At 34.4% G+C, this 17,964-nt stretch overlaps 2 protein-coding genes across 2 annotated transcripts; one reads left to right on the top strand and one right to left on the bottom strand.

The window, feature by feature from the left end:
- Nucleotides 1-394: 394 nt before the first annotated feature.
- On the bottom strand, nt 395-2,114 carry LOC124537927 (AP-1 complex subunit mu-1). The gene is made up of 2 exons (XM_047114887.1): nt 1,987-2,114; nt 395-1,829 (listed from the first exon to the last, which is right to left on the bottom strand). Exon 2 carries the CDS (start codon nt 1,819-1,821, stop codon nt 553-555), a length of 1,269 nt encoding a protein of 422 aa, XP_046970843.1. The 5' UTR covers nt 1,822-1,829; nt 1,987-2,114; the 3' UTR covers nt 395-552.
- Nucleotides 2,115-2,607: 493 nt separating this feature from the next.
- Nucleotides 2,608-9,217, top strand: LOC124537957 (peptidyl-prolyl cis-trans isomerase D). The gene is made up of 8 exons (XM_047114952.1): nt 2,608-2,913; nt 3,771-3,908; nt 4,357-4,463; nt 5,711-5,893; nt 6,078-6,197; nt 6,593-6,734; nt 7,490-7,593; nt 8,271-9,217. Exons 1-8 carry the CDS (start codon nt 2,841-2,843, stop codon nt 8,523-8,525), a joined length of 1,122 nt encoding a protein of 373 aa, XP_046970908.1. The 5' UTR covers nt 2,608-2,840; the 3' UTR covers nt 8,526-9,217.
- Nucleotides 9,218-17,964: the final 8,747 nt, after the last annotated feature.

The raw sequence follows: 17,964 nt of genomic DNA, 5'->3' as shown, positions 1-17,964 counted from the left end.
CTAAAAGATATATCTACTATCTCTTAGATTAATACACAACTAACATTGAGAAAAAAGTATGTTGTCTCCTGAGCATACTGCCTGTTATGCCATTAGCTCATAACTCTATGAACTGAAATACAACATTACCAAGATTTGATATAGGTAGAATATCTGATGAATGGATGGTATTCACCCAGACTTATAACAGACAGGCCAGAAGCAAAGTAGCAAGAACATTTTTAGAATATTTTACTATAATAATATTTTATTGAATCAATAATACGATCTTTTCTCCATTCAAGTAAAATTTTGTTATATTTACTATGAATCATTACTGTTGGACCAACCGTGCATACATATGGTCTCAACCTGTTATCTGATAAGGTTTTATATGAATTATAAATAAATGAAGTAACTTTGTTAACATTTTATTACAGGGTCAAATAATTCTTACACAATAATACTTCTAAAATACAATTAAGTTAAAATTGCAAATACAATATTGATTATGATTACATACTAGGTGCAACTTAATATAGAAGGAATGTAACAAAAACGGACTTAGTTTTCTTAGTTAGTTCTTAATTGATAATCTCCATTCTGAGTGATGTAGCGAACCCATGGGAGTGCCTGATAACCACTCTTTTCAATGATTTTCAGATAACGGACTTGGATACCAGAGGTTGTGAAGTATGGAATTTCAAATTTAACTTGGATGGGTGGTTTACCATCTGTATCTTCGCATTCAACTGAAGGCAAGCCAAAATGAGCTCTCATTAGGTACTCCTTACCACCAGGAAATGATTTAATAGACCATGTTATAGCATTTTGTTCTGGAGTATACTTAACACTTCCAATTGTAGTCTTGAATTTTGGAGAATCAGCATCAGCTGGTACCGGGATTATTATTTCAACATTGTTGGCTGTAGAGCGTCTCTTAAACTGAGACTTAGCCTTTATCATATACTCAACTCTGGAGTGGGCATGGCGTTCAATAACAGACTCAATCCAGATTAAAGGCTTGACATGTGTATTCAATCTATATGACATCAACTCAAATTCACCATCTGGTGGAATGAATGAAATGGTTCTATCATTTTCAAAACGAGACAACCTGACGCACTGATGAAATTTGACATCTTCCAACTCAACAGACTTGGATTTCCCCCTACCAGTGCTTTCAAATAGTACTTTGTCATTCAACCCAAGTCTTAATTCGGGCATGCCGGATAAATAAACCCTCATTTTTATAGCACCAACTATTTCACTCCTTAGAACATTTCCATTTGAATTAGCAAGCAAATTAACAGATTCAATAACATCTAAGAATACTTCATTTTTCCTGTACTTAATACCTTCAGACCTCCAGGAAACAGCATTAGTGACTGCAATAGGGATGCGAGGCTGCATTTCTAATTTATGACCCTCCTGTGTTATATACTCCTGGAGGATTTTGCTGTCAGTTGTTTGGGGATATCCAAAATCTAATAACTCATCGAGCAACTCGTAAATAACAACAAAGTTGTCGCGGATACTCTCTTCTTCGAGCTCTTTAAAATATTCAGTCATTACTTCCACTATCTTATATAGGAATACAAATACCAATGCTATGTTTGCATTCTTCTTTGTCGTTGATACAATGTACAAGTTATTCGTCTTAATGTATGCAAAAGTACAATCACCAGTCTGCAGCAATGGCGTCAACATGCTCTCTTCCTCCTTTTCCATCAGAAGAGGCATGAACTTGTCTATCACACCCATGTCCACATCGCCCCGGTAGTTTCTCGAAATGAGAACTTTGCCTTTAACGTCCAGAATATAGATTGCTGACGAAGACATCTTGGGAGCTGAAATATACGTTTATCTTTAATCTACGATTCCATTGCTAAATTTAATACAAACCTGTTTTTAATTAACTTTTCATGTATTCTAAAATTAAGATGGCTGATTGAAAAACAAATATTTTTACGAATAGGAGTTTGTATTTAATTGTTAAGTACTTACTAAATTTAGATTTTTCACTAATTAAAAAACATAGCTATCGACTTCAACAAATCATCGCAAATCTACATGACAGCGATGACGCAACTTAGTTTGACAACTTGACAGCTCACGGCTATATATATAGTATGAAGAGAGTTGTATATTTAGTCTAATTAAATTATTATGATAAATTAATTTATCATGTTCTTACTGTGTGTAATATTACAAACATTAACAACATTTTTTACAGATTCTGAGCAGTACAATTAGATTTGTCATCGCTATCTGCTTATTATTTTTCTAACCATAGTTTGTTATTTGAAAGACTGAAATCTGGATATTTCAAATAATACATTTATTTTTTAACTTTAAATTGTAGTTCTTATTAAAATTTTTATCGCAACGATTTTTTTATTCTATGATATTTTAGTTTGTACGAAGTTTTATTTTATTATTAAAATATTTTGGTCTTGAAATTATTTATGTAAGAAAACTTGATCATGGTTTGTATTATTTTTATTAATTTTTCGAATAATATATTAATGAATACGTATGATTCCAAATTTTTGACGAATTAAGCTTAAAAAGTTTATAAACGTTAGGCTTTCATTGCAAGATTATAGCTACCTATTCAATCTGTATTTCTACAATTTGACATTCTTGTGATTCTTGACTTCTACGTACCTCCTTGTTCCATGTCTGTTTGGGGTAGGTCGGGCGTCGGGTTCATTCTTTTTACTTTGTTTTTGTTTAGTTAGGAAGTCTCAACGGTTTATGAGATTAACTAACCATGGTATGGTCAATTATTGTGCTCTTTAAAGTGTGTTCACATTGTTCCTTATAAATGGCATGCGTACTGTGATATATCGAAGAGAATGATAACGAGAAACCAGCTAAAACAAAGGAACCCTTTGGTATTCTTGGACATTTTAATCGATGGCGAGAAAGGTTAGTCGAACATTAAATTTTATTTTACAACAGTTTTATTATTTTCATTTTATATACAAATTAAAGTAATTATTGTTCGTGTTTGCGGTGTTGCGCGGGACATGATTTATTTATGATTATTCTTATTTTAATGCAAATTCTTCATATTCAGTTTAGTGGGCCAAGGCCGAGTAAGTTTATATGTTTTTAGAGTTGCAACATAATGCATTTATCCATATCCAGCCATACTTCTTGTTTACTCTCTAATTATCATCTTATATTATCTCTTTACTTTAATGAATGCTGTTCAATTATATTTATAATATTTTAATTGTTTGAAGGAAATGTTATAAATGATAGGATATTACAAATTATATTGGATGTGTTCAATATTATTATAGAATTAATTAAAAATTGGCAGTTTTTAAATTTGTATACAAATGAGCTGTTCTTATTTCACATTGCCTTTTTGATAGGTATAATATGCTGTTTATAAAAATAAATAATGTGGGAATGTCCTTTAAAAATACTGAATGATATAGTTATAATCATTCCAATTAAGATTTTTAGAAATACCTATAAAAGTAAAAGCACTATATTAAAAATAATTAAAAGATTTAAAAAAAAATTGAGTTGATGTATCAATAAATTTAGAAAATTATATTTTTAAGACGAAAAATGCTCTTTAAAATAATAGTAATAAAATAGAAAACTTTTTTGAATATTTATATTTGGCATCGTACATAATTTGAAAACTCGTGTATACAAATAATCTATATTAAAAAATTAATTTCAGTTCTCTTTTTATTTTCGTATTTGGAACTTTTTATGAACCTACTCTTACTTATTTAGCTTTAATTTTTTAATATTTATTCCAGCTGGTCGGATAGTTATAGAACTGAGGCGTGATGTTGTGCCTAAAACAGCAGAGAACTTCCGGGCTCTCTGCACCGGTGAAAAAGGTGTCGGTATCTTCGGTAAACCTTTGCATTTTAAAGGAGTTCGATTTCACAAAGGTAATAAATGTGATATTTGTATTATCTGTATATTATCTATATATGGTTATCAATATACAGATAACATAATAGCTGAGTAAGTAAATTTAATTTGTAATTCTCCAAAATAAAGCCTATTTGATCTGTGTCAATTGTTAATTGATTAAAATACTGGACAAAATTTATTAAGAGTACTTATCTTGATTAGAATCTCTTTTGATCTGGCAATTCTTTTACATTTAATTTATTGAGTTATATATTGGTTCAATAGTAGTATTTAGATGCAATTTGAATAAAATATTTTCATTTGAAATAATAGTAACTTAATTTTATTATGACATTTAATTCATACACAAATAATATATAAGAATAAGAAACCATGTCATATTTGTTTTTATTCTTAGCTTTCATTTCTATTAGCAGTTAATAAGTAGTTGATAATTTAAATTAATTGATTTTTTTCTTTCAGCTATTTCTCAGTTCATGGTTCAAGGTGGGGACATAATTAATGGTGACGGGACCAGCGGTGAGAGCATATATGGTTTGACATTCGAAGATGAAAATTTTACACTTCCGGTAAATATTTACATATTGTAGTGGTTTTTCATACACAGAAATTTAGAATTGCATTGCGAATGTGTAACAAATATTTGGTAGTTTTACATATTGCATTAAGAGTAATTTCACAAGTTTACATAGGAAAATATGAAGCATGTAAAATTTACGCCATTGTTTTTGTCAAATCAAATAAATACCACTCACCATGATAACAGTATATTTTTACTTAGATAGAGTATTAAAACAAAATTGAAATGTCATACATATTCTTTATGTTATTGAAACCAAAATTAACCAGAGACTATTATATTATATATAACGGCACTGGAGCGCCATTATCATCTTTTATCTCTTAATATAGGATTTGTATCACTCATCATGAGGGTGTGGAAATGTTGTTATTAATTCAAAAAAAAAAAAATTGGTTTTGATAGATTACAATGTTGTAATGCTTTACATGTGTTTGCACAATTATTTTCAATAGTTAAATCAAATAATGAACTGGGATTACAATTATAGACGTCGGCGATCCCTTTGCGTGACATACACTGCTTTTACAGTTATTCATTGCCTTACAATATTAGCTATCTAGCGGCGCTGCACGTCAAACGTTTCACCAGACCAAGTTTAACTCACCCTCGTCCAGTAATCAAAACTTTACAAATTAATTTAATGTTAATCAAATAGATAGCGCCGCAATAGGCTATTTGACAATATGAAAAATAAATTGTGAATTATTGTAATCAGTGTATATTATGAGTTTAAAAATGGTTATTTACTAACGAAAGTTGAAAATAATACTTAATTTATTCAAAAATCCCTGAATAAAAATGCATTTTTTCAAACGTTTGTCACGTGACACAAAACGCTCTTGATTGGCCGGGATTATGATAAAGTCACATTCTTGTAAACTTTGCTTTTCTACTATATGTACCACAGATTAAAATACAGGAAACTGACGTCACCGACCCCATTGCAGCGCCATATTGGACAATATGACAAAGTAGCGTTTTTGCGCGCTATTTAAATAAATTGGAATTTTTAATATGATATTTTCCGGCAAATACTAGTACTAGAAATAAAAAAATCAACTGTTACTGGGTTCCTTAACTTCTACTAAATAATATAAAATGTAGATTTTAAAATGCCAGTCATATAGCCTATTGACACACTCATAGATCTTAAATTTATCATGTATTTTGAGTTTATATTAATAAATACTTATTATAATTATAATATTAAATGAATGAATAAAATTTGAACAGCATGAAGCGGGCGTGCTTAGTATGGCCAATTCGGGCCCCAATACAAACGGATCACAATTCTGCGTGACGACCGTTCCATGTCCACAACTCGATGAGACCAATGTGGTTTTCGGAAGGGTTCTAGCTGGACTTGGTATAGTTGCTGAAATACAGCGAATGGCTGACGATGGTCGACTGAGAGTGGTAAGAATAACCATTATACTATTTTGTGCTCTGTATGGCATTCAAATTTTTTATTTAAGGATGTGAGTTATTCATTTATGCTCATGAATATAGCATCTGATGGTAAGCAGTCACAACTACTACCCATAGATTTTATTACATTTTACGAAATGGATTTTCAATGCCTAATTATTCGTTTTTCTAGGAATGTATAATAGAGGATTGCGGGGAAATCCAGGATCCCGAAAATTGGGATGTGTGCTGCATGGACGGCACTGCGGACCACCTACCAGAGTATCCAGAGGATCTCCAGACAGATCTCACGGTAAGTAAATGAAATATTTTTGTTGTGAAAACTTACGACCTTCATGGTCGAGTGGTGTGTACACCGGTTTTCATGGGTACGCCACTCTGAGGTCCTGGGTTCGATTTCCGGCCGAGTCGATGTAGATTACCATTAGTTTTCTATGTTGTCTTGGGTCTGGGTGTTTGTGGTACCGTCGTTACTTCTGATTTCCATAACACAAGTGCTTCAGCTACTTACATTGGAATCAGAGTAATGTATGTGATGTTGTCTCATATTTATTTATTATTTATTTATTTATACTAGTAATTAAAAGGAAAAATATACCTTTGATAATAAATATATATGAACTATTGAGAATATTAGCGAAATATTGCCATCGTAAACCTCGCCTCTAAAATAGTCTGTGGTCACAGAAGGAGGAGCTGATGCAGAGCATCCGCGCTGTGAAGGAGAGCGGCAACGCGCTGTTCGCGGCGCGGCGCGTGCGCGGGGCCGCGCGCAAGTACCACAAGTGCCTGCGCTACGTCGCGCGCGCCGCCGAGCGACACGCCGAGCGTGAGTCACGCGCACGCACACACACGCACACACACACGCACACACACACACACACACACACACACACACACACACACACACACACACATACAAAAAAGCGCGGACACGCACCCACACGCGCACGCGCACGCACCCACACGCGCACGCGCACGCACCCACACGCGCACGCACCCACACGCGCACGCACACGCACCCGCACGCACACGCACCCGCACGTACACACACACACACACACGCACGTACACACACACAAACGAACACACACACACACGCACACACACGCACGAACGCACACGCACGCACACGCATACGCACACACTCTAGTTGTGTTGCGCGACGCTAGCGCAGACAGTAAACCCCTGTTTCTGCGCTGTTGGCGGCGCGGCGCTCGCCTTCTTGAGCTTAACGCATATTTAGTTATAGCACATACTTTTCCAGTTGAGATACATATAACCGATTTCATTTTGCTTGCAAAGTTGGTACTTATTCACGAATTCAAAGTTGCTTATTTAGGTTTTTTTACTTTTGTATTGTCTGGGCTATATGTGTAATTAAAGCTATATTTTTTGTATGAATACTGACTTATATAATGATGCTGAGATATCAGTGTATCGCTGTATGCAATCATATTAAAAAAGTTATCTCTTTTCTGGTTACATCGAAACACTAGCCACAGAGTGTGGCTATGGCAGGCTTGATGTTATTTAAGTGTTTGAGAAACTGTTTATTTTTATCAGTAAATATATTTGTTTTAGATTACGAAGAAGTAAAAACGTACACAATACAGTGCAATCTGAACCTCGCCGCTTGCTACTCAAAGCTGGAGGACTACCGAGCCTGTATTAATAGTTGTTCTGAGGTATGATTTATATTCTTATTATTGTTTCCAGAATATATATATACATATATATATATATATATATATATATATATATATATATGTATATATATATAAAATTCAACAAGAACGCAACTGACAGTTTCATTTTTACCAATGGATGCTCTTATATTTTTATTATTCTGTAATTTCCTTAACTTAAGGACACTCATATATATAAATATAATTTTATTTATATGTTTACCCTTTTAAAATATTATAAAGACTTTTAATCAACGCGTTTGAAGCTTGCACGAATAGCTAATATAAAATAAAAAAAAAAAAATTACCTGTTGCCTGTAAAGTCGGTATACGGGCGAAAGTTTTACGTGACAACGACTTTGAGTGGTAAAATAATTTTAATGTGAATATTCATTCGTATAGTAGGAAGGAGGATGAAATAATAGTAACAATTTAAAACATTTATTTAATTAAATTCAAAAACAACGACTTTTTATGTCTGTCTCTCTCGCTCTTAGGCGGGCTAACCATGCCCGAGTGGAAGGCATGCGTGCCTCTCACTCGCTCTCATTGTGAGCGCATAACGTGAGCGGAGCGTAACGCAGTTTCTTGAAGTGTCACCCGGCAAACCAATTTATAAGACGTTGTCACGTCAAAATAAGGGTCAAAATAATTTATATACCTATATCTCTTCTAAGGTGCTGCATATTGACCCCGGCAACGAGAAAGCGCTGTACCGCCGAGGACAAGCGAACTACGCCCTTAAGAACTATGAAAACGCCCTAGCTGACCTTAAGCACGCAGACAAAATCTCGCCCAAGAACAGAGCGGTCCAGAAGCTTCTAGACGAAGTCAGGATTACGAACAAGTCGTACAACGACATCCAAAAGCAGCGGCTGTCAAAATTTTTTCGTGACCAAAAAGAGAAAAGCGCAGCCATCGGACACCACTGAGATACGTCTGAAAGTTATGATATACAAAGTTTTTTGATACGTTTGTGATCGTATACGTAACACACATACATAACCCCTAATGTTGTCTTAAATTTTCGCGATTATTACACATTTAAATAAAACTAGTTATAACGGATTTTAATCGCGTATATTAATTATTTTGGACATCCCGACGTTTCGAGCACTTTACATCGTTCGTCTACCCGTGACCACTTGTTTTATTTAAATACATAACCCCTCTTGACACACTTGTTTTAAAACTCATTCCTAAATCGAGTGCTCAGTAAAATATATGTACAGATTAAAAAAATACAAAATGAGAACAAAACGGTTTTCTAAAACTTTTTATTATTACTAAAACATTATAATTACGCACTGCCATATTGTAAAAAAAATATATAGTTTTTTTTACGTTTGCTATATTATGGCAATTGTTGAGTTTTATTTTGTCATATTTTTATTCTTCTTTATTTAGCGCGAAATTGTTTTAGGTAAATATTTAAACGTCAATTTTATTGATATATTTAGATTCGTTTAGGTTAGTTTTTGATCTTACGTATACGACAATAAGGTTGAATTTCGTGTAATTGGCTTATTAGGATAAAAATTAGGTTTTATGTAACAAAATGAAATGGTGCTTAGTTATTAGCAGACTTCAAAGAAAAGGAGGTCATCCTTATCGATTCGGCTGCAGTTCTGGTAGCGTGCGTGACGTCGGAAGTGACGTCAGCGTTCTATATAGCGATCACAATATTTGAATTAATGACAAAATACTGTATGTCTCTATTGAGATTTGGTTTATTTGAAAATATCGTTTAGTACGTAGTTTTTTATTAATTTATACAATGAACATTTTAAATTTCGAACGAATCATTGAACTTTAATTAAGTAAAAATAATAGCTTTTTTTTATAGTTGTTCATAAATTAGATTTATTTCTGCAATATTTCATGAACGTATGAGTAATTGATCTCTGTCATTAATTTGTATTACTTAATTAATAATAATGATAATTTCTATTTTTTTATTGTGAATTGTTTTTTTTTTTTATCGGTTTTTATAATATTAACGAAACTTTTGAGGTTCTAGCGTTTAATGATTATAGGGGCTGTTTTAAAAATTAAAATTATTTCTTTAAGCTAATCGAATACTAAATTTAATTGGATTTAACTGTTTAAATAAGTACAATTTTTATCTTTTGATTTGTATTGACACAATTATAGAAATAATTAAATATACAAGAAATATATTTAAGAAAAGTCAAACTTTCAAAGTCTTAAAACAGCCTCCTTAATTTATAATTACTTATTGGTGCTGATTCAATTTTACGCATCTCTTAATATACTTAATATGGCAGAACTATCTATCTCCGTCTCACACGTGGATTTAGCATTTATGGATTAAAATATAGCGAAGTTCTGTCAGTTGTAATAAGAAATTGCGTAGATCTGAATCGGGGTTAATGTATGTTTTTGCTTAAGTGGATTTTTGTCTATTAGTAACAATTACAAAGAACGAATACTAATTGTAAGCAATTTTTGTTATATTTAAGATTATAACGAGTAACACGGTAAACAATTTGACAATTATTTTCTATATAACGTTTAATGAAAAAATGAGATTTGAATTTATTACATAAGTAATTATAAAACGTATAATTCGAATCTGTGTAAGTTTTATAATTATGTGTAAGTATGTGTTTATGATTTCACGTAAAAGACATTTGAATAAATTGTATGTGATTATATTATTATCTTCGAATTTGATCGATTATGGCTTTCGCTGATGTTTTGCGAATGTTTAATTAAACACTTTCATTTTCTCATCATTGTTTTGAGAGACAAAGACAGCATTATTTTACGTAAATATGACTTAAGAGTTGATTGTCACCTCTGACCACTAGATGGCGCTATGTCAAAAAAGTTGATATTTCTACATCGCGATGGCAAGATTCCCTATTTGTTTCATATAGTGTACAAGTAGTGATGGTGTATTCAGGCGCGTTTCAATTCGACATAACAATTATTTCTGAAGCCTAAGTTACTCCTTATTGCAACAACTATCTGCCAGTGACAGTTTCGTCAAAATCGGTCCAGCCGTTCGAGATTAGCCGGAACAAACAGATAGACAAATATTGTACAAAATTGTTAATTTGGTAAATACACCGTTTAAAATGCGATTGTTTTAATATTACAAACAAACAATCCAATTTTAGTATATAGATTGTGAATATACATAATTAGTACGTATATTATTGATTTAATATAATGTCGTATTAAGAGGTAACAATCAACTCGTAAATGTACAACACACTAAACAATTTCAAGGAAAAGCCTTCACATTCACTACACAGTTTGTTAAGACATTGACTGTTTAGAGTTTTATAAGCATTAGATGTTCATATGAATTACTAAATCTAAGTTTGTTGTAGTGTATTTTTTTTTAGTCGTAAGGTCCTGTGAAGTGCCGACAGTTGCTAAATAAACCAAATTCTATTGTAAAATTATTTTGCGAATTTTTAGGAGCTTGTAATGCTTCCGTTATGAATATGTATATAATTATTTGTATACTTGATACATTTTACATCGGTAACGATAAAATTATGTGACAATAGATTTTACTAAGTTTTTGTAATGGATGAAAGATATTTGTAACTTTAGGCATAAATTATTCAACTCAGAATGATTCCAGTTGAATTAAATGAAATCAACAACAACTAATGATTCATAATTAGAAATACATTGAAGTAATAATTTATTTGAACTTATTGTAAAAATGTTAAGATTAAGAAAGAAATGGATTTGAGAAACTGATTGTAACTTGTTTGTTGCCACCTGAAGCCTGAGAGGATCGAAGACAATTGAATGAATTAGCGATGTTGTATAAAGGTTTGACCACATTTGTACGACAGAACAATTACAAACATAACTCGTATTAGCTTTACAGACTGCGTTAAGGTCCCATCGCTCGTTCCCTCAGATGTGTCCGATCCTTAAATGGGCAATGTTCATTTTTGTAGATTGAAAGAGAATAGTTAAATATGTGACTAGTGAATTGAGAAATGTTTAAATTGAATTTTAATATTCAATAATAATAATAAATTATAGTACAGTGACGATTTGATCAAACGTACATCGTAAGGTACCAAATGAAAAAGTGCCATGAAATGTTACATAAGCCTTATATTATTCATTGTACTATTTTTTATTATCGCTTTTATATTGTAAGGATATAGCTTTAATGTGGTTCGTCTGTTGGAGAACGTGATACAAGTTTAATACATAAGCATAATACATTTTGATATTCATAATGTAGGTTCGGTTGAGATAACGGACGGTAATTTAGTTAGCAAAGACTGTTTTCAGCATGATATTGATTCCACTGATTAAGTTACTTTTGTATCATATATCTATTATACGGGATTTTTGAAGAGATATTTACTTTTTATTATTATTAATACACCTCTATAACCTTGTTTATAAATAACATATGCTTTACATTTATGAAAATTTACAAAGACACAATAATAGCATTTGCACATATATGTATTTGTATTATTGTGTTTATTAATATTCATTCCAAAATTGGGTTCATAAACGGTTTTGTCTATGGCGCACTTATTATTTTTGTGCCTGTTTCATTAATTTGTAAGTATAATGACTGATAATTTATAGACTTAAACACTGTCTCGTTATATGTTCTTGCTTAACGTTGTATTATCTCAAGATTATCTTCGAATCAAACCGATTAAAAATCATTTTAAGATAATAACCGTTCTTTATCAACCAGTTGAAAATTTTTGTTTTAGCAAAAATTGTGCAAAAATCGTCGGTGAATTATATCGCTCAGCTAATCGAATATACCATGAAAAAACCTCACTCTGGTTATTCTTAGCAGAAACTTATTTTAACAGTTTACTCTGAATAGTACAGCTAGTGAAATATGTCAAAGATATAATTTTAAACTCGCATGTTCCTTTTCCTAATTGTCTATGATTTTTAGTTTTATGGGTTTTTTCGCTTGCGTTAGTGTTGGTTAACACACGTGTTAAGAGATTTTGAGTGTTTACGTTTAGTTTTGTAGTGTATTTTACTGTTAATAGTACTATTAGTTGATATTTGGGTTAGTGGTGTTACTAACATTTATACATATTGTGAGTATTTGCTGTATTTTAATATTCTGTAGTTTTTAAGTTTTGTAATGGAGGTTGATACTCCTCCCGAACCCCCTGATCCAGGTGGCTCAGTAGATTTAGTTCCCGACAATTGTTCTTCTCCTTCTATACCTTCTCGTAAACGACAAAGTGCTAATGATTCGATTAATTTCGACTCCAACACCAAGAAAACGGTAATTCATCCCACAACCGCAACTCCCTCCATCCAAACGATTTATACCCATCCTTCCTACTCTGAAGGCCCTAAAAGTTATTTAGACAGTGATAAAGGCCCTTTCATTGTTCATGTGTCCCGGGAAGTCTCTGATCCTGCTTCAGGAACTACTATACGGGCTATCAAATTTGGGCAATTTCTACATACTCACAAAATTAGTGGTATTATTAACGATGGTCTCAAAAATGTAGGACGCAATAAAATATCTGTTGAGTTTTCAACAAGCAAGGCAGCAAACTCCTTTCTAGCAAACCCTGTTATTGAAATGTGTAAATATAAAGCTGTTGTACCGACTTTCAATATTACTAGAATGGGTTTGATTAAGGGTATTCCCGTGGACTGGACAATGGATGAATTAGCAACATCACTCGAACTTCCCTCTGGATGTGGTGAAGTTTTAAAAATCAGACGCCTTAACAGGAAAACTTTTACTGATGGTGTTATCACATGGGTCCCAACCCAATCTGTGGTTATCACATTTAGGGGGCAAATGCTTCCCAATAAAGTGTTTTCCTATCATACTTCCCTACCTGTAGAAATGTATAAACTTCCTACGATCCAATGCCTGAACTGCTGCCGTTATGGACACATAAAAACTCAGTGCCGATCACAACCTAGATGTTTTAAGTGCTCCAAATCCCACACAGGTGAGTCTTGTGATATAAGTAAGGATAACGCCACTTGCTTACATTGCTCAGGTGTTCATTTTACTACGGATAAGGACTGTCCTGAATTTTCACGCCAACAATCCATAAAAATTGTTATGTCCCAAGACAATGTGTCATATATAGAAGCATCCTCACGGTTCCCTCCTGTTCGTAGATCCTATGCAGAGATTGCAAAAGAGATGTTTACCCCTCCTATATATTCTCCAACTATCCCAAACAAATCTATCCCTTCACCTATTAGATCCTATCGTAAGACTGTTTTAAGTACTCCTCGCCCAAGATCACCGCTTGGAAAAGGATACGATAAACAGGCTCACCAATCCATTGTTAGCAATTGTCCCTCTACAATTCCCAATGTTTGTGCTCTCAACCAAAATACTTCTCTCCCCGTAAATAACAATCCCAACTTCTTGGAAATGTTAACGAAGATTCTTCTAAGCATTATTTCAACATGTAATGATATCCCCTTACCGTCCAACGTTGCTCAAGACTTAGGTCAACTATTCTCAATCCTTAAAAATGGCCCCAATCAGCTTCCTTCAATGGAACTGCAAGAGCATCCGGCCTAAAAAACATGAACTCCTCTCTCTAATTAATCTCCATAAACCTGTCATTATTGCCATCTCTGAAACTTGGTTGATCCCTGGATCCCGATTCCGGGTACCGGGCTTCTCCTGTTTGAGAGATGACAGGAGTGATGGTTATGCCGGGAGTGCCATTTTTATCCGGCACTCCCTTCCCTTTTCCCAAATCCCTCTATCCCTGTCCAGCCAGCATATTAATGCTGTTGCTGTCAGAGCCCTCAACATCTCTTTTCTCTCCCTGTATATCCCTCATCCTAATCCCGCTTTAATTCCCGATTTATCCGCCATCTTCTCTAGTCTCCCTCATCCTATCCTTGTCATGGGGGATTTTAATGCCCACCATACTTCCTGGGGTTCACATTTTTCTGATTCGTTTGCTCTCTTGTTGATGGACATGTTTGATGATGCAAACCTCTGCATCCTCAATAATGACTCACCAACACGTAGAGTATACCCCAACCAAAACCCAAAATCCGTTGTTGACCTATCCCTAACCTCTCCTGCCCTTGCTTCTCAATTATCCTGGAATGTCCTATCATCCTCTTTTGGTAGTGACCACTTCCCTATCCTCCTTTCTTTGAATAACCGATCCATCCCATACCCCAACCCAAATCCTTTATTAAAATATATATTAAAACATGTTAATTGGTCTGCATATGCTGATTCTGTTGACGACATGATTGACTCCCTCTTTGCGTCGCAAAAACTCATTTGCTTTCCACCCCCTGGTGGGATGAGGAATGCAAACGATTAACTGAACAGAGACTAGAGGCTGAAGAAACATACACTATGTGTATGTCTATGGATAATTTTTACAAGTATCAGAGAATCGACGCCAAATTAAAACGACTGATCTCTAAAAAGAAAAAAGTCAGTTGGATTCAATTCTGTGAATCCCTGAGCCCTCGTTCCTCTTCCTCTGCAGTCTGGTCCCAACTTAAAAAATTCCGCCGTTGCCTTAACTCTGACAATCCTACCTCAAATACTCCTTCTGAGTGGCTTAACAATTTTGCTGAGAAGCTTGCCCCCCCCCCTTTGTCCCATATGAGGACAGTTTTCTAATTTCTACGCCAGCATCTACTTTGGATGAAATGGATGCCCCCTTCTCTTTTTCTGAACTTCAATGTGCATTAAATGGTTTATCCGATTCGACACCCGGGGAAGATGGCGTTCCTTACTCTTTTATTTCCAAATTAAATGATAAAACCAAACATTGTTTTTTGAATATTATTAACTCGGTCTTTATCAAAGGAATCATCCCGCAATCTTGGAAGTCACAAATTGTTATTCCCATCCTTAAACCGGGTAAGAACCCTTCCGATTGCAATTCGTATAGGCCTATAGCTTTATCATCTACTTTGGCAAAGATCACTGAACATCTCTTGAAGAATCGCCTGGAATGGTTAATGGAAAGCAGAAACATACTTGCTCCCTCTCAATTTGGCTTTCAGAAGGGGTCGAGCACTATTGATAGTCTAAGCATACTTACAACAGACATTCGAATTGCCTTCGCTAAAGGAGAGTACCTTGTGGGAATCTTTCTTGATATATCTTCTGCATATGATAATGTCCTTCTTCCGTTGCTCAGGCAGAAAATGCAACAGCTGAGTATTCCACCGAGGATAGTTCATTTCATATGTAATCTGTTAACTTGCAGATCAATAACGGTTAGACACCAACATCTCTCACTTCCCCCCAGATTCGTCTGGAAAGGTCTTCCTCAAGGCTCAGTACTCAGCCCTCTGCTTTATAGCATATACACTCATGAACTCGATTTGTCTGTTAACAACTTTTGTAACATCCTCCAGTATGCTGATGACATAGTTTTATATTATAGATCTAGTTCCGTTGAAAATTTAACATTTCGATTAAACTCTGCTTTGCATTACCTATCCCAATGGCTCTGTGACCATGGCTTGTCGCTGTCGATAGCCAAAAGTCAAGCAGTGATTTTTACGAAAAAAAGACGTATTCCTGCCTTTGATCTGTTTTATGAGGGTCAATGCATTAACTTTGTAGACAAAACAAAATTTCTTGGTATAATTCTCGATTACAAACTGAACGGAATTTCACACTCTGATTACATAGCCAAGAAATGTGAAAAATCAATTAATGCCCTTAGAGCTGTGTCTGGAGTCTGGTGGGGCTCTCCCTTATACATTAAAATTGGTCTATAACGCAATAGTTCGTAGTCATTTGGACTATGGACTGTTCGTTCTAGATCCTTTTAATAAATCAGCTTCAGAAAAATTAAATAAAATACAATATAAATGTCTTCGTATTATATTGGGTGGGGTGAAATCCACCCCTACTAATGCTCTACAGGTTGAGTGTGTTGACCCCCCTCTACAGATAAGGAGGCAATATCTTTGTGACCGCTTTATCATCAGATTGTTACAGCTACCCTCCCATCCTCTACTGATCAGATTAAACAAACTATCCCACCTTTGTAACTCAGATAATCCGGCATCCCCACTCCTATTAAACAGTTTCCTCAAGTATACCAAACTCCCCCATCCACTTACCACTTTTCCCTCTAATCCTCTCTTTTCCACCTCCTTTAAAGCACTTATTTATAATCCTCCAATAATTACAAATCTTGGACTCGTAAAAGGTTCCCCTGATACTAATATCCAATTTCAAACAATTTTTCATCAAAATTGGCCAAATCATCTCCCTATATATACTGATGCCTCTAAGCTCTCGCCGACCGGCTGCGTTGGTGCAGCTTGTTGGATTCCTAAATTTAAAATAGCCCTATTATTTAAATGTCCCCCCGAAACCTCTGTATTCTCCGGTGAGGCAATCGCTTTACTGGAAGCTGTAATGTGTGCCCAGTCACACAATATTCAGCAAACAATTATTTTATGTGACTCACTAAGCTGTCTGTTAGCCATTCAAGAGAATCCTTTTCGTAGCAGATCAAGACTTTCAATCGTTTTTAAGATCAGAGAGGCCCTGTTGTCCTGTCATCAACAAGGGCTACAAGTCCTGCTGGTCTGGATTCCTAGCCATTCAGCTATATCGGGTAATGAGATGGCAGACTCATATGCTAAGATTGCTATCCAATCTGGTACATCTGAGCATTTTGCCAACACATCTCAGGATTTGCTTTCTCTTGCTAAAGCTGAAATGAATAAATTCTGGAATTCTTTTTGGGTTTCATCAAAATTGGTCAAGGGTAAATATTATTCGGCGTTACAACCTGAAATTCCGAGGCGACCTTGGTTTTCATCTCACAGGCACGCTGACCGTTGGGTCACCTCCACCATCTGTCGGTTACGCCTCGGCCATTCATGCACACCTACTCATCTAGCAAAAATCAGAGTTCGTGATCACTCGCTGTGTGAATGTGGCCTAGACGAAGGCTCTGCAACCCATATCCTGTTCCTTTGCCCTAAACTTCTTCGTCCCATTTATGACATCCTCCCTCCTAAAGTCCCTCGCCCTATAAATGTTGAATGTTTGTTGACGTTTGTGTTTAGTCCATTTTGTTCAATCTTATGTAAATATATCAAATTTAATAAAATTAAGTTGTGAATAGTCCAATTTTTCATATTTTATTACACATGTAGTTTAGAATACTAACAACTTTTTTTTTTTTTTTTTAATTATCCTATTATTAACTCTTAATGTTTGTGTTGTTCTAGGTTAAGGATTAACAAGGAAATTAATACTACTATTCTTGACTTTAAAATTCAATTGAGCTTAGTGTCTCAACCGCACCGATCAATCTCATTCGTGTCTTCTCCATCCTACGTGACATTGGCGAAATAATCTGTGCCCTGCCGGCACAACTA

This window comes from Vanessa cardui, chromosome 19 (genome assembly GCF_905220365.1).
Source record: "Vanessa cardui chromosome 19, ilVanCard2.1, whole genome shotgun sequence".
Taxonomy (NCBI): Eukaryota; Metazoa; Arthropoda; class Insecta; order Lepidoptera; family Nymphalidae; genus Vanessa; species Vanessa cardui.
This window is presented reverse-complemented; position numbering and strand designations above follow the sequence as displayed.

Excerpts from the sequence above, each read along its gene's own strand:
- LOC124537957 (XM_047114952.1), top strand. The coding sequence starts at position 2,841 with ATGATAACGAGAAACCAGCTAAAACAAAGGAACCCTTTGGTATTCTTG. Across the intron at positions 5,894-6,077 it reads ACGATGGTCGACTGAGAGTG|GAATGTATAATAGAGGATTG; the intron begins GTAAGAATAACC and ends TCGTTTTTCTAG. Across the intron at positions 6,735-7,489 it reads CGCCGAGCGACACGCCGAGC|ATTACGAAGAAGTAAAAACG; the intron begins GTGAGTCACGCG and ends TATTTGTTTTAG.
- LOC124537927 (XM_047114887.1), bottom strand. The coding sequence starts at position 1,821 with ATGTCTTCGTCAGCAATCTATATTCTGGACGTTAAAGGCAAAGTTCTC.